Source organism: Enhydra lutris, unplaced genomic scaffold (genome assembly GCF_002288905.1).
Source record: "Enhydra lutris kenyoni isolate GAN:26980312 unplaced genomic scaffold, ASM228890v2 scaffoldscaffold26, whole genome shotgun sequence".
Taxonomy (NCBI): Eukaryota; Metazoa; Chordata; class Mammalia; order Carnivora; family Mustelidae; genus Enhydra; species Enhydra lutris.
The window spans coordinates 24,899,543-24,922,734 of NW_019154110.1; the positions used below are offsets into that span (position 1 = coordinate 24,899,543).

Below are 23,192 nucleotides of genomic sequence, written 5' to 3' on the forward strand. Positions count from 1 at the left end.
CCACAGAAGTACCCTAGGATCCTGCTAGGGGTGGCTAAATGAGGCAGGGAGGGAAAAGAACTTTCAAGAGTAATTGGGTTTCTCCGAAGGGATCTGTCCGCCAGCCCCAAAAGCCTCCCCTCGGTTCCCCTTTTTTCCCCACAGTGCCAGGCCTCTGTGGCCCAACAATGATGATGATCCTGGGCTTCTTTCCCATTTCCCCCACCATTAGTAAGACCCTCTCAAGCAGTCCCCACTTCCGGCCCTCCAAGCGGGGCCTAGACGCTTGGGGGCGGAGACTGAGGCGAAGGGGCGGGGCTGCACCTTACGCACGGCCCCGTCGCTCTCGGGGGCGGGCTCAGTGGCGGAAGTGGCGCCGCCGGGAGATCCTGTTCCGCTCGGAGGCGCTCGGGGGGCTGCCGAGCCGGACTGCGGCTGAGGCAGGAAGAGCTTGGGCTGTGGCTGATATGGAGCAGGTGGGTCCGGGGAGGTCACTGGGGCCGGGTGGTACGAGGTCTGTGTCTTGTCAGCGGATTCCACCTCCCTGCCCAGTGTCCGTTGTTGGTTCCGTCCGACCCTTCCCGCACCCGCCGCGTCTCAGGTTCCGCCCCCTTTTCCTGCTCGGCCTCGCTCCGCCCCGCGCGGGGTTTTGGGGGGCTCCGACGACGACCCTCCGCGGCTCCGCCAACCAGAGAGCGCCCGGGAAGGGCGTACCGGATCGCCCTCCCGAGACACGCTCTTCACTCTGAGGGGAGAGGCGAGGCACGAAATCTGGGTAGTGGGGGTCAGGAGTTGGATATGGGCAGGGGTCAGGGTCTCTGAAAGAGGAGGAAAACATCTACACGTCCCGATAGGTCTGCGTCTCACTGTCTTCCGGTCTCCCCCAACTTCCTTTGAAAACGGCAGTGAATGACTTCCCTAACTGACATCAAAAGGGCTCTTTAAAGAATCTCGAGTTCTTAGAGGTGCATTACACCAGTGATACTCGTTCCTACTTGATGTAATTGACACGCCCCTCCCCCTTGGCGTCCTCGGCATCTCCATCTCCTTATTTTCTTCCTCCTGTCCTGCCAGTGGAAGTACCGTTTCCCAGTCTCGTTTCCTGCCCAAACCCCCGCTCTATACATTGAGTTTTGTTTTTTGTTTTTTGTTTTTTTAAGATTTACTTATTTGACAGACAGAGATCGCAAGTAGGCAATGAAGCAGGCAGAGATAGAGGAGGAAGCAGGCTCCCCGCTGAGCAGAAAGCCCGATGCGATGCGGGGCTCAATCCCAGAACCCTGGGATCATGACCTGAGCCGAAGGCAGGGGCTCCAACCCACTGAGCCACCCAGGCGCCCCTACACACTGAGTTTTGATGGTCTCATCCACTCTTGTGGCTTCAGCTCTACACCACCTAGGTACCCGAAAGGCGCCCACATCGACCTCTTTCTTCAGCGCAGCCACTCCCTGGAGCCCCAGACTTGGGCGTCCAAGCTAGCAGTGGACAGCTCCATTTCAGCCGCAGCTCTCTTGGAGTGGTCTTTCCCCCCCTGCAAATGCATTCTTCCTGTGCCATCGCATCACAGCGCGAGACCAGGAAATTGTATTACGCTTCCTCTTCTCCCTCAGTTCCCATATCTGTGGGGTGCCCCGATCCAGCTGACTTCCTGAACATGGTCCTGGGCCTCCATCTCTGGTACCACCTTGATGTGTTTCTCACTAGGATAACTGTAGTGGCTTCCCAGCAGCTTCCAATCATGGCTGCTTGCAACCCAGTCTCCACACTAAGCCTTAGGATCCTTTTTTTTTTTTTTTTTTTTTTAAACTAAACTTCTGACTGAGCCAGCCAGGTGCCCCTTTTTATTTTTTTTAAAAGATTTATTTATTTATTTGACAGAAATCACAAGGAGGCAGAGAGGCAGGCAGAGAGAGAGGAGGAAGCAGGCTCCCTGCTGAGCAGAGAGCCCGATGTGGGGCTTGATCCCAGGACCCTGAGATCATGACTTGAGCGGAAGGCAGAGGCTTTAACCCACTGAGCCACCCAGGTGCCCCGCCCCTTTTTATTTTTATTTGAAGATTTTATCTATTTATTTGACAGATAGGCAGAGAGGCAGACAGAGAGGGAGAAGCAGGCTCCCTGCTGAGCAGAGAGCCTGATGTGGGGCTCGATCCCAGGACCCTGGGATCATGACCTGAGCGGAAGGCAGAGGCTTTAACCCACTGAGCCACCCAGGCGCCCCTTGTGATCTTTTTAAAACACAAGTCTCATAGCATTACTTTCTTGCTTGTGGAAAAAGATGGATCCCAGCACAGTTTGCAGCACCGTCTGGGTTCTGGCCTCTTTCCTGCCAGTCTCCTAAGTGCACCCTCAAGTCCAGTAACAAGGTGCTGCAGGATGAACTTGCCCACACCTTGTACTTTTGTGTCTCCATGTCTTTGCGCACCAGCCGCTCTGCCTGGGAAGCCCCTTCTCTTATCTGCCAGGCTACCTTCTACTTGTCTTTCTAAGTGCTCAGCTCAGGCAATATGACCTCTGGGTTGACTTTCTCCCATCCCCCCCCCCCAAGACAATACTGGCCCCCTGTGTCCCTGCAACACCCTGTCCATACTAGAACAGTGGTTGAGAATGCAGGCTCCTGATTCAGACTTTGTGGGTTATGATACTGTTTTATCCCCTTGGTGAAGAAAGTGCCTCAGTTTCCTCATTTGTAAAATGGAGGTAGCACTGCATCTACCTCATAGAGTTACTGTAAGGATTCAATGAAATAATGTGTGTGTAGTGTTTAAATCAGTGAGCACATGAATGCTCAATAAATACATGTGCACTGTTACTGCTTATATAAAAATGTTATAGAGCAGTGGTTGTAATTTTTAATTTCATAAGTTGCTTGAGGAATGTTGATGTGGCTGACTTCTCATTCTGTCCCAGAGCCCCAAAGCCTGGCTTTTTGTCAATAAATAAAATGCTGAGGTGGAGGGCATGGGGTTTGGGGTTTGGATTTATTGAGTGAGGATTCAAGAATGAAAAAGACCCAGACCTGATGTTAGTCTGCTCAGAAATGACTCTGGAAATGAATGAATGTTACATGACAAGCATTAATTCTGTGGGAATGTACACAGAGCTCTGGGAACCCATGGGAAAGAAGGGCCAAGAATGGCTTCCCAGAGCAGCTGACAATTAGTGAGGGACCTTAGGGCAAGAGGATGAGCTTACCAGAGAGAGGTAGAGACCAGGGTGGACTCAGAGAGTGGGCAGCTTGATCCTCTGAACAGAGCTCTTGCAGGGGGAGGGCTAAAGTGGGCAGGAGGGCAGAGGCAGCCTCCTTTGCTGAGTTTGGGAATTCCTTTCCTTGCTTGGCTATAAGGAAGTGTCACCTTGCTTTAGGAGCCTGTGGGGACCATGCCCGGAGGGGACTGAAGGCCTGGCGCCTGGTGTTGGGGGCAGAGCCCCTGGGGTGTTCAGCCTGCAAGCTTATGCGCTGGGCCTGTGCTTTAGACCAGAGTCTGGGCCTTTGGTCATGCTAGTTTGCCTGCCTGAAATGCTCGTCTTCCTTGCCTATGGTTGATATATATGGATTCTTCAAGGCGTGGGTCAGAGGGCTCCTCCTCTTTGTGGCTTTCCCAACCTCACCCACTGCAGCCTGGGTCAGATGTCCCTTCTCTGAGAGCCCACGGTCCATTGTTTGTTCCTCCCTGAAAGTGCTGATTACAGTGAGACACTGTTTTATGTATGTGTTAGCTTCCCTCACCAGACCCCAAGCCCTCGAATAGCCCCAGGGACTAGCACAGGCTCAGCGTTAAACCGAGCTCTCGTGGCGCTTGGGTGGCTCAGTGGGTTAAAGCCTCTGCCTTTGGCTCAGGTCATGATCCCAGGGTCCTGGGATGGAGGCCCCTCCCCAATCCGGCTCTCTGTTCAGTAGGGGGCCTGCTTCCCTTGCTTTCTCTCTGCCTCCCTCTCTACCTGCTTGTGATCTCTGTCTGTCAAATAAATAAATAAAATCTTTAAAAAAACAAAAACAAAAAACGAAAAACCGAGCTCTCACACACCTAGAGTTGGGGAGGGGATATGGGTGAGACCAGAAAGCCTGTACATTTGTCAGCTCATACTTGTTCCCTTGAGTGGTAGAGATTGTTGGCTCTATTTTACAGATGAGGAGGCTGGGACTCAAGGGAAGTAAGATCAGTGTCACTCAGCAGGACCTTCAAGAACTGTCTCTTGACTCCAGGTCCACAGCTGTCGCTGAGAAACTGCCTCGGTACCCCTCCCCCAGGGGTGGCTGCCACATCTGTAAAACAAGGGACAAGCAGGGCATCCCCTCTGACCAGTTGTGTATCCTTGTGAACTTTTTCTGGCTGGGGCTGATCCTAGCTTCTGCCTGGCCAGAGCTGGTGCTGGCAGGGGTTCGTACTGAACTCCCTTCTGCCTGTGGAGCCTTCCCTTGAATGAGCTGACCTGACTGAGCTCTCTTCCAGAAGATGACTGGCCCTTTCCAGACTGACCTTGAGAACTTGACCTCGCTAGCTCCCGAGTTTTATCCAGTAGCACTAAGGGTGGGTGGGGCCTGACTCACCAGCCCCTGAGTAGGCCGGGGGTCTTGTCAGCACAGAGCCAGGGCATCCTGGACATTTAATGGGGCCTGGTGTGTGGAGGAGGCAGGGGGCCTGAGTCAGCCTTGGTCTGTTAGGGTTTTTCTGTATTTTCAGAACGTCCTGGCCGGAGGGGGCAGTGCACAGCGATGAATGTACTTTCTGTTTTGGCTTGACTCTTCCCCTTTCCATTTCTCCAGAAGGAAAGGAGAAATAGAGACTGGTTTGTGTCCTCTTCTTAAAGTCCTCCTCTAGGGAACTTCCCAAATTCTCTGTCAGTGAGACAGGGTAGGGGCCAATAAGCCAGCTGTCCCGTGGCTGATGGCACGGGCCACTGAGCCCGGAAGTATAATAGAGCCTGCTGTGTGCTGTCCGGGGTCAGCTCTCTGAGGCCAGGGCCCATCTCTGCATCCGGCAGTGCATATGGGGCCCTGTTTGGGCAGAGTCTATGCTGCACGTGCCTGGCCCAGGCCCTGCCCCTAACACCAGATCCGTAGCCCCTCACAGTAGTCATAGCTACTGTTAATTAAGCACAGACATTCTGTGTGTGTTATTCCTAATCCTTTCAGTAGCTCTGTGAAGTGGTCACTATACCATCCCCATTTTATAGATAAGGAGACTGAGGTTCAGAGAGACTCAGTGATTTAGTCAAGGGCTCACAGCCTAGTCATGAATGGTCTTCAGCTTTTGACTCCAGGTCTGATGCCCAGTCCCCAAACTCGTGCCCTTTCCCCTGTTCCAGGGTGGACATTACAGACCCACAGACCAGTTAACTTCCTGAACAGGTACCATGGCCAAGCACTGTGACTCAGGCCTAAAGTGTTCAAGGAAAGATGACTTTGACTTTGAACCTCAAGTCTAGAGTAATGCTGAGCCAGAGTCCTGAGACCTGGGGTCAAAGGAGCCTTGGATGGTCAGGGAGAGCTTTGCCCAGGAAGTGGGGTTTAAACTGGTCTCTGAAGAACTGGAGTTCTCTCCCAGGGGAAGGAGGTCATTCTAGAATGTGAAAGTGCAGGGAAGTGGAGGCTCAGAAGGGAGACTGCCAGCCATGGTGTGTTCTGGAAGCAGCCAGTGGTCAGGAGAGTATTGGGAAGGGGAGGAGCCTCGGCCCCCACAGCCAGAGAGGAGCGCTGGGATCTCTCCCAGGGAGCATGTCCTTCTTTCTTCTGGACCTTCGCTATCCAAGGAACTTAGCTTATGTCATCTTCTCTCTGCAAATTGGTGCCCAGGAAAAGGGAGGGGAGCATCCACCATGCCTCAGGTTGCCCAGGAAACCAGTTCCCCTGGCCTGCTGGGGCCTCGACTCTACCTGAGGAGAGACACCAGCAGAGGGCGGAGTCCAGCTCCCGGAGAGACAGTCTGGCCTAGGAGGGCTCCTCCTTCAGGCCTGGGCAGGGCTGTGTACATGCACACCTGTGCTCAGGCTAGTTGCTTGACACTGTGCCTGAGTATCTTCCAGAGCCTGGTACCTCTCTGGGTGCTGAGCACACAGCACGGAGCAAAGCAGGGGGAGTTCCTGCTCGTGTGAAGTTTGCATTCCAGAAAAAGACAGGTAGTAAATGCAGACCTGTAAACATATAATACATCTGGGGTGGTAAGCTCTGTGAAAAATAAAGCAGGGAAGGGGATGAAGGGTGGGATGAAGGGGATGAAGCAGAATAGGGAGTTCAGGGAAGGCTTCTCCAAAGGGACATGTACAGAGACCAGAATGGAGGGAGTGCTGCAGAGACCTGGGGGAGAACTTCAGACAGACAGGACAGCAGGTGCAAGGGTCCTGGGGTGGGAGCATGGCCATGCTAGTTATGTCCAAGGAACAGAGAAGGACCAGTATAGCTGGATCAGAGAGTTCCAGGGGAAGAGGCTGGGGAAGAGCGGGCTTGTAGGCCAGGATGGAGACTTTGGCCTTTACTCAGGGTGAGCTGGAAGCCATTGGAGGTTTGGAGCATTGGGGAAGTGTGGTCTGACTTTTACCAGGATCCCTCTGGCTGCTGTGTTGAGATGAGACTTGGGATATAGACAAGGAGGTAGTCAGGAAGGTGTAGCAGGTAAGAGGTGATGATTTGGACAGGGTGACAGCGGGCACATACACTGGCCGGATTTTGAAGGAAGAGCCAGTAAGATTTGCTGATGGTTTGGATGTGGAGGGGAGGGTGCTGGGCTCTCCACAGGCTCTTGGTGGGTGGCCGTAGGGCCTCCGGGGCCAGCAGAGGCCTGGGGTCAGCTCTGCCCCATCCTGCCCCGGGGGACTGTGGGTAGGCCTCTCCAACCTTCTGTCTCCTCCAGCCCACCCTCACCTCCACAGCTCCTGGTGGGCTGTGAGGAGTAAAGGAGAGGTGTCTGCAGGGGGCCAGTGTAGGTCGCTGCTAGGCCGCATTTGTTTCTTCTGTGCTAGCTCCTCAGGATGGCCTGTAGTCCTGTGTTTTGTTTTTGTTTTTAAAGATTTTTTATTTATTTGACAGAGAGAGTACAAGCCGGGGTCGGGGTGACAGGCAGATGGTGAGGGAGAAGCAGACTCCACACTGAGCAGTAGGGAGCCGGAGGCAGGACTCAATCCTAGGACCCTGGGATCACCACCTGTGCGGAAGGCAGATGCTCAACAGACTGAGCCACCCAGCTGCCCTGTAGTCCTGTTTGATCTGCTGTCCTGCCCTCCCTGAACCAGCTCCCTGACTGGTGACTGACCAGTGGCGGGACACGGGCAGGGGCCACCATCTTCCAGAGCCTTGGCCTCCTGCCTATCTGTGGAGTCTCCACTCACCTGGGCCTTAGAGGGGTGACTTGACCCAGAACAGCCCCAGTCCTGGCCTGAAGCCATCCAACTGAGGCAGTCAGAGCTCAAGACTATGTCTTCCTCTAAAGAAGAGACAGAGGTGTCATCCTGGCTGATCCTTAGGTGGTGATCACTCTGTGTCAGGGACTGTTCTAGGCCAGTGCATTTAATAAGCCGTTTAATCCTTACAGCACCTGTAGGAAACAGGGAAACCTTGCAGGTATCCTCACTTTACAGAGGAGAGAACTGAGGCACAGAGAGGTTCAGCCGTAGTAAAGCAGGAATCCAGGGTTTGAAACTTCTCCGGGCTTGGCCTCTAGTTCTTTCTCAGCTTCACTGATTGCTCCTGGTTTGTACAGAGATAGGGACCCCACTGGGAAGCCTCCATGGCCAGTGTGAGGCTAGTTCTCACATTTGCTGAGGAGTACGGAGTGAGGGAGATGTTGAGAGCATGTGTCCACTGTCCCATCGGCCTCAAGAGAAGGTTTGGAGAAGCCACACGTCTCAGAGGTGTGGGTCATTTCTGGCTATTAATGAGGCTTGGTTCCCAAACCGGGAGACCAGGGTAGCTTAGCTTTGCAGAGGAAGCTCTAGCTGGACCTGGGACAGTTTGGCTGGTTCTTTGTTGGAGGTCGGGGCGTGTTAAAGGGCGGGGGCCTCGGAGGGGACTGTGGCATCAGGGGCTAACGTCTGCTGAGCCTTTACTCTGTGGTTCCAGGCACTGTTCCAGGCACTTCACATGCATCGCTGTGTCCTTTGATGCCCCAGATAGCGGGGTCAAGACAGGTGTCCCCAGTGTCCTGTATAGCCTCTGAGGCTGGTACAGTGAGTACGTGGCACTGTTAAATTGTAGACTTGCTTCGGCCCGGGAACCCCCGCTGGGAGCTGCAGGCCTTCCAGGTGTTGAGTGGCAGAGGTGGCTGGAGCTTCTGGTCTGGGCTGTGACTGAGAGCTGGCAAGGACCCCATCTGTGCCCTTGTCCGCTAAGAGCTGTGGAAATGGGGAACGGGGGGTGCCTGCAGCGGGGCCGGGCACCAGTGGGACGCTGTAGTGTTGGCGGTCGGCCCTGGCACTGCCCCTTAGAGCCTGTGCGGGGAGCCAGGACAGCCCCCGCTTCCTGCCACTGGTGGCCTGCATCAGGAATTCACCTGTGCCTGGAGCTGGAATGACTTGGGCCATTCTTTTTTCTTTTCTTTCTTTTTTTAAAGATTTTTTTTATTTGAGAGAGTGAGTGAGTGAGAGAGCACAAGCAAGGGGGGATGGGCAGCAGGCCACGGGAGAAGCAGACTCCCCGCTGAGCAGGGGCCCTGATGTGCGACTTGATCCCAGGATCCTGGGATCATGACCTGAGCTGAAGGCAGACCCTTAACCCACTGAAGGCACCCAAGCGCCCCGCTTTTTAACCATTTTTAAGGGCATGGTTCAAAGGCATTAACTATATTAGTGTTGCCTTTATTTAATGTATCGGAGGAAACTGAATCTCAGAATGGTTGTGTTTGCTCCAGAGTGCCCAGCTCGTAAGGGCAGACTGAGACTTGAACCCTAACCTGGGAGTCCAGCTCTCTTTCAACAGTGTCAGCTGCCTACTGTTGTCTGCCCTGAGTCTCAGACCCTACCCAAAAGCTCCTCTTGCAGTCTGGCCAACAGTGGCATTTCCTGGGGTAAGAGAAGGCCTGGCAGGCCCTGGGGGCCCGTGCCTGCCCCTCCTCTTTGCCTTAGGAACTGAAAGAACTGGAGTAATCTGGGGTGGATTGCCCCCTCCTCCTCACCCCTCTTTCCCTTGCAACCTGGGATGATAAAACCTCCAATTTCCTCATCCCCTTCCCCAAGCCAGTGCAGCTAAGCTTCTCCTAAAACACAGGTCCAGTGAGTGTCAAGTCTGCAGCTAACCCCAGGGCCGACTTCTTCACCCCACGCGTGCTGTTCTGCTCCTGACGCCTGGTCAGGGGCTTGGGTGGGGCAGGGGGAGCTGCTTCCGGAGGTCCCTGGTGGCAGCCCTGCTGTCTCCCACCCGCAGCACTCATTTCTGCCTCCCTCTCAGCAGGATGGTGGGCACGGTGGGGCGGAGGCCAGCTGCCACCTTCCACCCCCAGGGCCAGGGGACCAGAGCACAAGTGCTTTGGGACCACTCAGAGGAGTTCCAGGCCGAGATGATTTCCGCCTCTTAGACTGGCAGGTGGCTTGATGGAGCCCAGAGAGCTTTTGACGTCATCTGAGTGGGCAGTTTTCAAACTGGGCCTAAGGAAGTGCCCCTGGGGTAACCCTGGGGTTTGAGGAATGTCTGCCCAGGGGGACTGTCTGTGGCCACCTTCTGTGGCATGACCCAGAGCAGTCTCATTTTTATCTTTTTTCTATTTTAGATTCTAAGTAAGATTTTCTTTTCTTTTTTCCTTTTTCTTTTCCTTTCCCTTTTTCCTCTTTTCTTTTTCTCTTTCTTTCTTTTCCTCTCTCTCTCTTTCTCTAAGTTTCTCTTGCTTGAAGAAAGGGGTTTGGAAAAGCACTTCTCCCCCCAGATAAAGAAGCAGGGCCTTGGTGAGGACTTGCCTGGTTACTCAGGGTTAGTGGCTTCCCCAGGACTGGCGCTCAGGTCTTCATCCCTGACCAGTACTCCTTCTACTGTATGTGTTCTTTGGTTTCTGAGCAGCTTTCATGGTGGAGGGTGATGTAGAACCACCCCCACCACCCACCCCCACCGCCTCTTGGCCTGCTGTCCCCAGCCCTGCCTGGTTTCCACACACCCCTGCGTCTGCAGCTCTCCCGGATTCCCCCAGCACCTTTGCTCTCAGCCCTCATCTGTATCTCTCGCTTCACCGAGGACGTCTGCATGTGTGTGTCAATGCCGCTGCCACTCCCAGAGGAGGGGGGTGGGTCTCACACCAGTCTGCTGCCACCCGAGTCCTGTCCCCGGGGAGGGAGGGAGGGAGGAAGGGAGCTGGGGACAACGCCAGACAGACTTGGGAGCAGCCTGGGAGGAGAGAAGCCACAGCACCCTGCAGTGAGATCGAGAAGAGGGAGAGGAGTGGATAAGGAAGATGACACACATGCACATGTGCGCACACACGCGCACACACACACGCACGCACACACACACACAGAGGAAGGGAGAGTGAGACTGAGCTGATGGCGGTGCAGACAGACTCACAGATGGGAGAGACTTGGGGAGGAAGACCCATAAAGATGGTCACGGGAGCGGGATACAGAGACACAAAGAAAGGCGGTTTGGGAGAAAGACAGGAAGGAGGAAGAGAAATGGAAACAGGTCTGGCAGCAGACAAGAGGGCCATTAAAGACACGGAAATGTCACCCACCCTGGAGCCATGGCCCTGTCACAGTGAGCGATGCGCTGCGCGTTCTGTCTGCCACCAGGTCCAGCTGACGGATGTTGGGGGGTCCCGTTGCCGGCAGCCTGTCACATCTCCTCTCTGACCGCCTCCTTCCAGAGCTGGGCCCGGCTTTCCTTCAGTGCCCTCCAGATGAGCCAGGCATGGCAAACCCAAGAGTGTGCTGTTGGGGGGGCGCCTGGTGCGGCTGCCTCTGCTGAGACCAGCCCACTCCTGTCCACTGGGGCTTGCACGGAGGCAGAGGGGTGGACACACTGGCTTGCTCAGAATCCCCTGCCAGTCACAGATGGGGAGCTTGCTCGGGACCTGATAGATTGAGGGGCCCCAGAAGGTAGTAGACATGACAAAGGTATGAGGGGATAGCAGATCGGGGCGGGGGGGCACTGGTTAGGTCTTGCCTTCCCAGGACCAGAGACCGACATCCAGGGTTCCCCTCCCACCAGCCCCCAAGCCTGGCTCTCTGGCATGAGAGAAGATTCAGGGAGACTCTGACCAAGCCCCAGAAGCATGGGCACCACCACACTGAGGCGGCTTCCTCTGGCTCTGGGCTGAGCCCCGGGGACAGGGCCGCTGTGGGCTCTTTGCCAGCACATGGGTGGAGCAGAGACCTTGGGTCTGGGGACTGTGCGGCCGGCAGGGAGTCCTCCAGGCCCCTGCCCTAGTGTTCATAAGAGTTTCGGCCCATGGTTGCACAGGCAAGGGGTAGTTCGGGCCGTTGCCCCTTCAGTCTTGGCTGCCTGCTCTGTGAACTAGAAGGCCCCGTCCTGGCCTGCATGGGCCTGAAGCACAACTGTGGGCACAGGGTTCTGTGGGCGGTGGGGCTCGGGCCTCGCCTCGGGCCGCGGCTGGTTCTCTGTTGAGGTTCGACCCATGTCTCGGCAGCGTGGCATGGAGCTGAGGACCAGGACACCCACTGCAGTGGCCGCCAGCAGGCAGTCGTGCAGCCTTCCTGGGTGCCGGGCCCTGTGCTAGGTGCTGAGAGACGGCAGGGACCCGGCCGGGGGAAGCCCTGCACCCGGAGAGTTGGCAGAACAAGGACTAAGACGCTGGCAGATCGTGACAGGCTCGGGGTCCCTGTCCTAGAGCAAGACTGCTGTCCCTGGGGGGGGGGGGGGGGGGGGGGGGGGGGGGGGGGGGGGTGTGGGGCGGTTCTGAGGAGAAGAGGACTTTTTTTTTTTTTTTTTAAGAATTTTATTTATTTGACAGAGACGGAGAGAGGGAACACAAACAGGGCGTGGGAGAGGGAGAGGCAGGGTTCCTGCCAAGCAAGGAGCCCAATGCGGGGCTCGATTCCAGGACCCCCAATCAGTGACCCGTGCAGAAAGCAGACGCCCAACCACCAAGCCCCCCAGGCGCCCAAAGGAGAGGACTTTGGAGCTGCTTGTTTAAAGGACTGGGGAGGGGAGAGCTAGGTACAAGGCCCCGAGGCAGGACCGAAAAGAAGGCCAGGGTGGCGGTGGGGTGGTCGTGAGCCGTATCTGCCTTGTAAGAGGAGTTTCTGGAAGAGTGGGTGGGGCCGCCACGGCAAGGCCTGGGCCGGAGGGCTCTGGAAGGCGGGCTGTGATCAGTGTTTGGCAGACCTTCCTCTGCCTGTGGCGAGAAGAGTTGTCGCAGGGTGAGAGAGGCAGACTCACCCAGAGGGCTGGTTGTCACACCAGGGGAGAGGATAGTAGTGGGCCTGACATGGGGGCAGTGGGGGTGAAGCTGGAGAGAAGGGACCAAGATGTCCTTCCTTCATACGGCTGTCCCTGTCCCGGCACAGAGCACTCAGAGACGCTGCTCTAGGAAGTCCCTCCCAGTTGCCATGGATTAGGGGGTGGGAGGGTAGGGCTGGCTGCTGGGAGGGAATGTGGCTTTGTGCTTGGCAAACAAAGAACAGAGCTTGGGGCCCTCTTCTCCTGGGGGGGTGGGGGCAGGCCCGAGAGGCTGTTGACAGGACCAGAGGCTCAACCTCCAGCAGGCCTGGCAGGAGCAGGCTGTGCCCTCAAGCAGCCGGGAGGACCCCAGATCCCTCCAAGGGTGAACTGTGGGTTGCTGGGCTTTGCGGGGCAGGAGTTGGTGAGGAGGAATGAGAGAGAGAGGGGCGCTCAACCCCCTCCAGCTCAGAAGTGGGGCTGCTGGGGACAATTTGGGCTTAGAGGGCCCTGGGCCACCTTGGGGTTGGGATGTGAGAGGGGGCAAATGCGTTTGGGAGCACACGGCGTGGGGGGGGCTGCGGAGGGAAGGAGGTTAACTAACAGGACCTCTAGGCCCTCACCAGGCCGCCTAACCCAGTCACCCGCCTCCCTGCAGCCTTGCAGCTGAGGCCCCGCCTTCCCCGCCGTGAGGTGGGGGCCCATCAGGATGAACAAACTGTCTGGGGAGCTGGCCCGTGACTTGGAGCGCAGCCTGCCCGCCGTGGCCTCCCTTGGCTCGTCGCTGTCCCACAGCCAGGCTCTCTCCTCGCACTTCCTCCCGCCCCCTCCGGAGAAGCGCCGCGCCATCTCTGATGTCCGCCGCACCTTCTGTCTCTTTGTCACCTTCGACCTGCTCTTCATCTCCCTGCTCTGGATCATCGAGCTGAACGTGAGTGGACCCCAGACTGCGCCGGGGGCCGGGGTGTCACCTGGGCCTTCCTCCAGCTGTAGCTGCCGCACGGGAGGATGGTCTCTGGCGGGGGTTAGATTTCCCGGTAAAATGAAGAGTGGGAAGTTAGGAACACCCGTTCTCATCTTCCAAAGAAAAGGGAGCTCCGAGGGCTGGAGTCATTGTCGAAGGTTCCTCAGCAAGTAGGTGAAGAAGGGCAGAGTTTGAACCTGGACCCTCAGGCTGCAGGGTTCACACCCTTGACCTCTGTGCCAAACTGCCCTCTAGTGGACACTCGTGAGGAGGGCGGAGAGAGCCCAGTGGACGGTGGTTGTATGGTTGAAACCTTTGTCTTCTTTTTGGCTTCTGTTACTCTCTGGCTCCATTCAGTCATTCCTTCATCCATCCACTCAGCAGTTTTCAAAGCCCTGATGCATCCGAGGCGCTGTGCTACACGCAGAGGGCACGGTGCAGGGCCAGCCGGTAAAAACTCCCAGTTCCTGGTGGTTCCTAGCTCCCCCTCTCCGTTTTGGACACAACTCCAGTGTCCCCCAGTTTGGGCTCAGCAGCCTGGAGGTGGGGCCGCCTCTCAGTGCTGGGTCGACACCCTCCTCCCTGGCTCGTGGTGCCAGGCCAGCGGGCCATGGCACCTGACCTCCAGGCGCTGACGGCCCCGAGCAGGACCCGACCACAGAGGCAGGAGCTGTGAGAACAAAGCTCCCAGGCCCTGTGGGTCTCAGCGTCTCCTCTGTATTCACTGCGGCATGTCAATGAGGGACTCGGCTTCTCTGAGCCTTCCCTTGTTTTCCTTCTGCAGAGCGGGTCAGAGTGCCCTTCCTCCAGGTCTCAAGCTCTGATGATAGGAAAACGAGTTTGTTGATGGAAGTGAGGAGTTCAGGGAGGGGCTGGTTTAAGGGTGAAGAGGACAAGTTTGAGGTGTGACAAGTGTTCAGGTAGAGGGCTCTGGGGGTGATTGTCCTTTGAGCACATAGATGAACTGGCACCTTCAACAAGATTGAGCCATGGGGGACTCTGGGGACCCTCTTTACCAGTGAGAAAGCTGCAGCCCCATAAGGTCCAGGGCCATTTGAAGAGCTTCTGATGTCTTAGGCATTCTTCCTTTTTAACATCTTTTTTTTTTAAGATTTATTTATTTATTTATTGGAGAGAGACACACACAGAGACCTGGGGGAGGGGCAGAGAGAATCTCAAGCAGAGTCCGCCCTGCATGTGGAACCCAGCGTGGGGCTCCATCCCACAACCCTGAGAGCACGACCCCAGCCAAAACCAAGAGTCAGATGCTCGACCAACTGCACCTCTCCGACGCCCCGGGAGGCATTCTTCCTTTTGAAGGTCCCTGCCAGCATCAAAGCAAGCACTAAAAGTCACCCACAGCTCTCATTCAGTATATATTTTCTTGCCAGCAGACAGCTGAAACAATTTTGATAATTTTACTTTTGAAATTATCTGGATGTACTGGGTAGAATTGCTCAGCAGTCCTCGTGCATTCTTGGGAACTCTTGCAAATCGAGAACTCTGATCTCCAAATTGTTTTCAGATGTAATGAAAAGTTCAGAATGCTGGGCTTAGCCATTCGTGGAGTTAGCCATCATGTTTCACTTGATAGACATTCAATTAAAATGTGATTAATTTTTGGTTTTGTGGCTTTATTTTCATGTTTTGGAGCATGTATGTTTTTAGTTCTTGAACAGGCTGGGCGTTGCCCAGTGGCTACAAGAGCCCCAGAAGGGTCTTACAGCTAGAGACTGGCAGGGGCCAGTGCTTGGCTTCCCTGAGTCAGGACACCATCGCCATCAGCACCTGCATGTGCCCAGGGGGAAGCAGGGGGAGACCTCTGAGGGGCCGCAGCTCTTAGGGCTTGGAGGAGCTGTGGAGCTCAAGAGGAGGGCCAGGCTGGGGTGGGAGGATGTCAGTGTGGGGGGTGGCATGTGAGCCTCCACGGGGCTCAGGGGGGTCTTGAGGTCAAGAGGCACAGTGGGGATGTTCAGCGGTGTTCATGTGTCAACGAGGGGGCTGCCTGGGCTACTGGCTTCTGCTCTAAGCACTGCAGTCACCTGGGAGCTTCACAAAGATTCCAGATGCTCAGCTCGCTCTGGGATTCAGACTCAGGGTTCGGAACACCTAGATGTCAGTAAGCACCCCCTGCACACCTCAGTTTGGGTCACCTGCTAGGGGATTAGAAGCTCTCGTCTAGGTGGTCATGAAGGGTCTTCACTTTGCAGGCTCCTGGGCTCCATTTCCCAGAGTCCTCTTGTTTCCTCCCTTCTGCAGGGGGCTGGCGGAAGCCGAGGCCTGCCGCCCCATCCCTCCTGAGAAATCAGGCTGCAGCCTGGCTCTCGGTATCTGTCCAGATCCTCTCCCTCCCCAGCCAACGTGTCGAGTCCCATGGAAACTATATGGGTGGCTGGGGCAGGGACGAGTCTGCTCGCTCTCTGTTGCTAGCCGTTCCTTCTAGCAGCCTGATGGATTTTGCCCATTAAGCACAAACCTAATCAATTGATTTGCCACCTGGGGCTCCGTCTGACACCACTGCCCACCCCTGGTCCCCATCACCCCAGATGGACAGTTGGCTGGGAAGATGAAGCACCCTAGTGGAGAGGGGGAGATGAGATTATGTGAGAGGCAGGCTCCCAGCACCCAGTCAGCCAGCCCTACCTGCCTGCATGGGGACTGTTGCCTCCCCTGCACAGCCCCGAGGCCCCCCATGCCTCCCCCTCCCTGGGCAGCGTGCCCATAGGTGTCCATGCTGGAGCCAGGCCCTGCCCGTCCGGGTTACCCGGGTGCTTGGAAGAACGAGATTAGTGCTGGGGTCTCAGGTCCTCCCTTGGTGCTTCGGGGCCCTCCTTGGGCAGTGGCTTATCACTCCCCCTGCTTGCTCACCGTTCCCAGAGGTGAGGCACCCCTGGGGACTTGGTTCTGCCTACAGAGCTGCTCGTATCTCCCTCCTCCAGACCAACACAGGCATCCGGAAGAACCTGGAGCAGGAGATCATCCACTACAACTTTAAAACTTCCTTCTTTGACATCTTCGTGAGTGGACTTAGGGAGGGGGTCATCGGGGGCAGCGGAGGTGCAGGGACGTGCCTCTGGCTGGATTCTCTTGTTCCTGCAGCACACATCCTAGTCTGATCGGGGACACTTGGCTCCCACCCTCAGGGAGCTCTTCCTAGATAAGGCCCTCCCTTCAGAGAGCCCCAAGGGTGAGGGAGAAGAGTAGACCCCTGTCCAAGAAGGTCACATCCGAGTCATCCCCCAAGAAACACTGACTCGGTCCTTCTCTCCTGAGGCATCACACCCCACATAGAGGGAACCTGGGGGATCGGGACAGGACGGGGAGGTCAACCTTCAGCAGGAGCAGGGGGCATTGGCTAGCCCGTGATGGCTTGTGGGTCCCCTGCCCGCCTCCCCACCAGGTCTTGGCATTCTTCCGCTTCTCGGGACTGCTCCTGGGCTACGCGGTGCTGCGGCTTCGGCACTGGTGGGTGATTGCGGTAAGATGGCCCTCTCCTGGCAGCGTGCGGGCCCTGGCGGGGCTGGTGCGAGGGGCAGCGTGGCAGAGGACTCACTCCCCAGCTCGTTTTCCCTCTCTCCCTCCTTCCCTCCCCTGGGCAGGTCACGACGCTGGTGTCCAGCGCGTTTCTCATCGTCAAGGTCATCCTCTCCGAGGTCAGTGGCTCACGGTCAGGCTGGTGTCTGGTGGGCCTCTCACCTGAGGGAGGGATGGGCTTCTCCCAAGAGGGGACCCGTTCTCCGATTTGGGGCCTCTGTCCCTGTTGTCAGATTGGGGTGAGGGGTTCCTGTCCTTGATATTTCCAAGGGAGCATCTTCACCGGCTTCCTCCACCTGTCCCTCTGCCAGCCTGTCCTCAGCTTATCCTGCTGCAGAATTCATTAAGCCACCTCAGAGGCACGTGCTACACGGGGTCCCCAAGCAGCTGGGCCCAGGAGTGGGGTGTGTGCCACAGTTGGTAGCCCCAAGAGAGGACTCTGCATTCGGGTGACCCTCGGCTGTGGAGCTCAGCCCCCTCCCTCCACAGCTGCTCAGCAAAGGGGCATTCGGCTACCTGCTCCCTATCGTCTCCTTTGTCCTTGCCTGGCTGGAGACCTGGTTCCTTGACTTCAAAGTCCTGCCACAGGAGGCCGAGGAGGAACGATGTGAGTCCTGGGGAAGGGGTGCAGGGAGGGTCATCGCAGCCCCAAGAGTGGAGAGTTTCGGGCATGAGAGCCAGTTCGGAGCTATCTTGGCAACTCTGAACAGCCTCCCGGAGCCTGAGGGTGAGCTTGGAGTGGGGGGACCCCAGGCTGCTAAGGCATGGCTGCCCTTGTTCTGGGACAATGGCTGCCTGTGTTTGCTCCCCCAGGGTACCTTGCTGCCCAGGCTGCTGTCGCCCGTGGACCCCTGCTCTTCCCTGGCGCTCTGTCTGAGGGCCAGTTCTATTCACCCCCAGAATCCTTTGCAGGTGAGGGCCGGTGGGTGGGAAACTCCTTCAGCGGGGGTCTTCATCAGGAGTGGGTTGGCTGGGTCTGTTTGTTCTGTTCCTTCTCTCAGGTCCCTGGGGAAGGCGAGCACCCCTCTCCCTATCTGTCCCCCTGCAGTCTTGTACCCCACCACCTCCTCACAGTCTGTCCCCACACCTTCCTGTTGTCATCTGTGCTTGTTTTCCAAAGGGTCTGACAACGAATCTGATGAAGACATTGGGAAGAGAAGCTTCTCTGCCCAGGTATTTGGCTCCCCGCCCCCACCCGATCTTTGGAGTGGGCAACCCCCCCTGGAGAAGGTGCCAGTGCTGGGCTCAAGCCGAAGTGGGAAGGGGCTTCCCTGAAGAGGGTGGACCTCAGGCAGCCTGAGTGCCAGTCAGGGTGCCCCTGAGTGTCTGCCCCACCGTCAGTCAGGCCCGCTGGGCCGGCTCACACCTGGGGCCCAGAGGGGAGCGGTTCAGCCACAGCACCTGGGGCCCCCATGGGGCCCGAGAGACCAACCCAGACTCTGTGGGTATGGAGTATGTGGAGAAGGAACTGGCCACAAAGCAGGTGGTGGGCAAGCCCCAGGGTGATCCCTTCCTGCCTCTCCTCCTTGGCCAGGAACGGGAATACATCCATCAGGGGAAGGAGGCCATGGCTGTGGTGGACCAGATCTTGGCTCAGGAGGAGAACTGGAAGTTTGAGAAGAACAATGTAAGGAAACTCTCTCCCATCTGACCTGCCCATGTGTGTTGAGAGTTTGCTTGCTTTTCTGAGGCCTGAGAAGCCCAGGGATGGCCCAGGTTGGAACCCTATTCCTGTGCCAGGAGAGGGAGCTGGGCCCCCCGGGGTCGCTGCTTAGCAGGAGGTGGGGCCGGACTGGATGTTTCCACTGCGCCCTCTGACTGCTGCCCTGCCCGCGCCCATCCGTGGCCCCTGCTGCTCTCCTCACTCAGCTCTGGCTTCGAAGGGGAAGCCAGGCTTTGGCCGTGGTCTGGGTGTCTTGTTTCATGAGCCGAACCACATTCTCTAAAGAGATGGCTGTGAGCTTGGAGAACAGGGGACACGTCCCTGTCCCTGTGTGTGGCCATTCCCTCTGGCGGCCCAGGACGGCCTGGAGACATGGGTCATCGCAGTTGTGACTGCAGCTGTGCTTCTGTCCTTGAATGTGACAGCAAAAGCCTTTCTCTCCTTGTTGCTGGATGTTTGTCAGAACCACTGTTTTTTTACCGGCTGCCTGAATATCGCTGAACTCCTGGAGTTTTCCACCCTGAGCTGTTACAAAGCTGCCCTGTTGGGGCGCCTATCCCTCCACCACTGGCCCACTCTGCCTGCCCTCCTCCCACCTCCCTGTCCCCCTTCTGTCTCTACTGTAGGAATATGGGGACACTGTGTACACCATCGAGATTCCCTTTCACGGCAAGACCTTCATCCTGAAGGTGAGGGAGGGAAGCAGGGGTCCTGGAGGCTCCTGGTCTGTCTGAGGTTTCAGCAGGGGGCTGAGGGGCCTTCCGGCAGGTTTCTCCCCACCAAGAGGGAAGGGCTGCTGTGCCCAAGCACATCTGGCCCCACCCAGCTCTCTGCCCGCCCTGTCCCAGACCTTCCTGCCCTGCCCTGCCGAGCTGGTGTACCAGGAGGTGATCCTGCAGCCCGAGAGGATGGTGCTGTGGAACAAGACCGTGACCGCCTGCCAGGTGAGCCAATTGGGGGCCCAGCCTGGCCACCCCTCAGGGCAGAGCGACACGGCTGGGCGGGTACAGCCATCCCCCAGCATGACCATGTCCTCGAACTGTCCTGTGCCTCAGCTTCCCGGTCTGTAAAATGGGATGATGGTAATGGTGCCTCCTGGAGAGGGAGCGCGCAGACAGAGCCCAGCCCAGGACCTGGGAGTGGCTGTTAGTAAAGGGACCTGGGCAGAGAGGAGGCTGGTCTGGGGGTTCCCTGAGGTGCTGGGACCCTGTGCTTGGGGTGTTCCTGGGCTGGGCTGTACCTCACATCTCCCCTGATGGCCTTTAGATCCTGCAGCGAGTAGAGAACAACACTCTCATCTCCTACGATGTCTCTTCGGGGGCCGCGGGCGGGGTGGTCTCCCCCAGGTGAGCCCCACCAAGCCCCTCCTCTCAGGCAGGACTCCTGCCCTTGCATCCTGGGCCTGGCTCCCCGCCCGTCTAACCCTCCCGCCCCCAGGGACTTCGTGAACGTGCGGCGCATTGAGCGACGCAGAGACCGCTACCTGTCCTCGGGCATTGCCACCACCCACTGCACCAGGCCCCCTACACACAAATATGTCAGGTGAGCCATCCCGGCTGGCCCGTCCCCTGGTGGCTTTGAGGGCAGGGTAGGGGACAATGTGGACCTTTGGGCACTTTGTCCTGCCAAGGCTGCCTTCCAGCCCCCTGTCCTGCTGGGCTCTGCCCCTCCCAGCCCCTAGGCCCGCTAATCTGCTCTGCCTCCTGGAGACTGGGGGATTAAGGGCTGGAACCACACGGCCTTCAGCGCGGCTCCAGGGACAGCCCAAGGCCAGGGAGCAGTCCAGAAAAGGGGGCTGGGAGCCACGAGGTGGCGCTGGTCCAGGCGATCTGAGCGGAAGGCTCTGTGTCCTGGAGCTTTACCTCCCTGCCGCTGCCTTGCCTCCCCCCAACTCCCGACTGCTCAGAAGTCCCCACGGAGGAAGGGGCATTTCAGTCTTCCTGTCCCATGTCTCGGGGCATCCTCCAGGTCTCTGGCTGTCACCCTAGACCCCAGTGCTGCAGCCGACCTCCTTCCCGATTTCCCACTCTCCCCGTCCTTCTTGGGGTTCCACAGAGAGCACTGGGCAATGAAATGAGATTTGACACAACAGACCCATGGGTGACCGGCGGGCCTCTTTCTGCAGAGTGGGCTTGAGCATGCTCAGTGGGGCTGTGGGGGAACTGCCCGGTGACGGGTTGTGCCCTGCCCTCCTCCTGGGAAGGCGCCCCCTTCTGGATCCCCCCAGCACTGTACTGCGAACCGATTTGAGAAATGCGCGCAAATGCACTCATGGCCCACCCCTCCCTGCCCTAGCAGACCTGCACAGAGAGGGTGACACAGCTGCCACCAGGGGTGCGCAGACATCCGCAGGCTATTAGAAGGGGGAGCTGGGCCTCACAAGGTGCGGGTGGAGGACTGTATCCTGTGGCCTCCGGGATACCTGTTCTGGGCCCTACTCAGGCAGTGGCAGTGACTAGCTAGACCAGTAGCTCCCTTCCATCTTTCACCCCAGTCCAGGATGGGCCAGGAATGGGGTATGGGGTCACGTCGGAGGCCTTTCCTGGCTCCAAGGTGCCCCCCTAATCGTGCTTTTCTCGTAGGGGAGAGAACGGTCCTGGGGGCTTCATCGTGCTCAAGTCAGCCAGTAACCCCCGAGTCTGCACCTTCATCTGGATCCTTAATACAGATCTTAAGGTGGGGGTGCTGGAACTCTGCTGGGGGATCTTGGGGGCGGTCACCTGTCACACTCAGGACCTCACCTACTCTGCCTCCTCTCTTATGCTCAAATTGGGGGCCGGGTCAAGATGCTCTCCCAAGTTGCTGGAGGGCCTGTACATGCCCTCACTTCTCCGGTCCCCGCAGAGCGGTGGCTGGCTGCCAGGCGGCCCCTCCTGGGTCTGTTTGTGTGGCCAGAGCCAGGAGCCGGCACAGTGTGTTCTTCCTGCCGGGGGAGGCGGGGGGGTGGTCAGGCTGCCTTCCAGAGCTGCACCTGCACCTGCAGCTCTGACCCAGGGGAGCCCCCTCCCCCCACCCCTGCTGGCTAAGGGCAGGCCTTCCCGAAACTTCTTCCCACCTTCCCACAGGGCCACCTGCCCCGGTACCTAATCCATCAGAGCCTCGCGGCCACCATGTTTGAATTTGCCTTTCACCTGCGACAGCGCGTTGGAGAGCTGGGGGCCGGGGCATAACTGTGCCCCCTCACCACCCTGCAGGGCAGGGTCCTGTCACCATAGCCTTCAGAGCCAGAAAGGGGGCCAGCGGGGCTTCCCGGCACCCACAGAGGACCTGGCCTCAAGCACTAGGAAGGAAGACGTTTCCTCTTGGTGCAGCCCCTCGGCCCCTGGCTGCCCCTGACCTCCATGCTTTGCTGTGCCTGGGAGCCATGGCCGTGAGCAAGTTGTGCAGTCAGGCACCCCAGTGCCAGGGCTCTGCCGCCGAGGCCAGTGGGGTCTGCTCTGCTGATGTTTACGCAGTGACTGGCCTTGCCTCCAGGACTAGATGCAAGATGCCCTGCCTGGCCCGGGGCAGGATCTGGAATGGGAGGGGCAGACCTGGTGGGAGAGCACCAGGGCCCCGAGCAGGACGGAGGTCAGGGCGGCCTGGTCACCTACATTCAGGTGCAGGAGCCCCTTCATCTGCCTGCTTTCTCGTCATGCTTTTTTAGGATTATTTAAAGGGTCTGGGACCTTTTTCCCATGCACTTGTTGGGGAACGGGTGGCAGGTGGGGTCGGCGGGTGCTGGCAGTGAATGTCTGCCGTTCCCGGTTTCTCTCCCTCCCCCAGGGTTCCTTGGGGACCTTTGTAATTTGAGCCAATTATTAAAAATGAACTCAAAAAAAAAGGAAAGAAAAGCAGCCCCTCCTTCCTGGCCTCTAGAGGGAAGGGGGGCAGCACTGTGGAGGGGGTGACAGAGCCAGACCGCTCTCACACCCTTCTGGAGCCGGCAGGAGGGCCGAGCAAGGGGAGTCCCCATTCTGGGAGGCCCCTGCTTTCCTGACTGGTCCAACTGGACAGATGACTGGTCAGAGGAAAATGCCCCAGCCCTCAGCCAGGCCTCCTGGGAGGGAAGGTAAGTGGAAAGTCTCCTGCCCAGGAACTTGGGGGAGGTGGGAGAGGCCCCGCAGCATCCGTGGCAGGCCTTGACTGTCCTTGGGATCCCACAGTCAGTCTGGGAGTGGGGCCTGGGCTTCTGGGTCACTGAGGCACCTCTGGGATCTCTGTTTCTCTGGCTCCACTCACCTGCCTCCTCTGCCCCAGCACACTCACCAGGGGCAGCACAGTGGGATCGCAGGCAATGGCCAGAGCAGTGCAGGGCCACCGCCATCCCAGCCATCCCTGCCCTCCCTTCCTCCTCCCTCTCTCCCTCCTCCCTCCCTGCCTGCAGGCTTCCGAGGGGGCAGCTCAGCTAGCTTGGAGCCAGGACATGGGCAGGGCGTCCTAGCTTGGTCTGGCCAGGTATGTGACCCTGGGCAGATCTTCTCTAGGCCTCTGTATCCTACTTTGTCAAGACGAGACTCGTTATGTCAGAGGGCTATCCTGAGATAAAAGCAAGAATCAGAGCTAGTGCTTCAGTAATCAGGAGGATGTGGTTCTGCCCCAGGTGGGCACCCGCGGGCCTTCCCAGCTGCTGGTGGGAACCTCCCGAAGGGTCTCATTTCAGCTCCTGTATGGCCTATTCCTGCACCCTTTGCTGTGTCTGTCTCCTCGGCGATGCCCCGTCCCCCCCCCCCCCCCGCGCCATGCCCAGCGCCCCATG

The 23,192-nt window shown here is 57.7% G+C and overlaps 1 protein-coding gene across 2 annotated transcripts; it reads left to right on the top strand.

Moving 5' to 3' along the window:
* Nucleotides 1-338: 338 nt before the first annotated feature.
* On the top strand, nt 339-23,143 carry LOC111151697 (StAR related lipid transfer domain containing 3). Of its 2 annotated transcripts, none has more exons than XM_022509845.1 (15): nt 339-455; nt 12,952-13,224; nt 16,197-16,274; nt 16,658-16,735; nt 16,857-16,910; nt 17,281-17,398; nt 17,605-17,703; nt 17,912-17,964; nt 18,326-18,418; nt 19,081-19,143; nt 19,303-19,398; nt 19,721-19,800; nt 19,892-19,996; nt 21,037-21,130; nt 21,520-23,143. In XM_022509845.1, exons 2-15 carry the CDS (start codon nt 13,003-13,005, stop codon nt 21,622-21,624), a joined length of 1,338 nt encoding a protein of 445 aa, XP_022365553.1. In that variant the 5' UTR covers nt 339-455; nt 12,952-13,002; the 3' UTR covers nt 21,625-23,143. The 2 variants fall into 2 exon arrangements, with proteins under 2 accessions (XP_022365553.1, XP_022365554.1); XM_022509846.1 differs by lacking the exon at nt 339-455 and adding an exon at nt 12,173-12,678 and having other exon boundaries at nt 21,520-22,267.
* Nucleotides 23,144-23,192: the final 49 nt, after the last annotated feature.

What these genes read in the sequence shown, in the direction of transcription:
- LOC111151697 (XM_022509845.1), top strand. Translation starts at nt 13,003, where the DNA reads ATGAACAAACTGTCTGGGGAGCTGGCCCGTGACTTGGAGCGCAGCCTG. An exon ending in ACCCCCAGAATCCTTTGCAG is followed by an intron (nt 17,704 to 17,911) that starts GTGAGGGCCGGT and finishes TGTTTTCCAAAG; the next exon opens with GGTCTGACAACGAATCTGAT. An exon ending in GGAAGTTTGAGAAGAACAAT is followed by an intron (nt 18,419 to 19,080) that starts GTAAGGAAACTC and finishes TCTCTACTGTAG; the next exon opens with GAATATGGGGACACTGTGTA.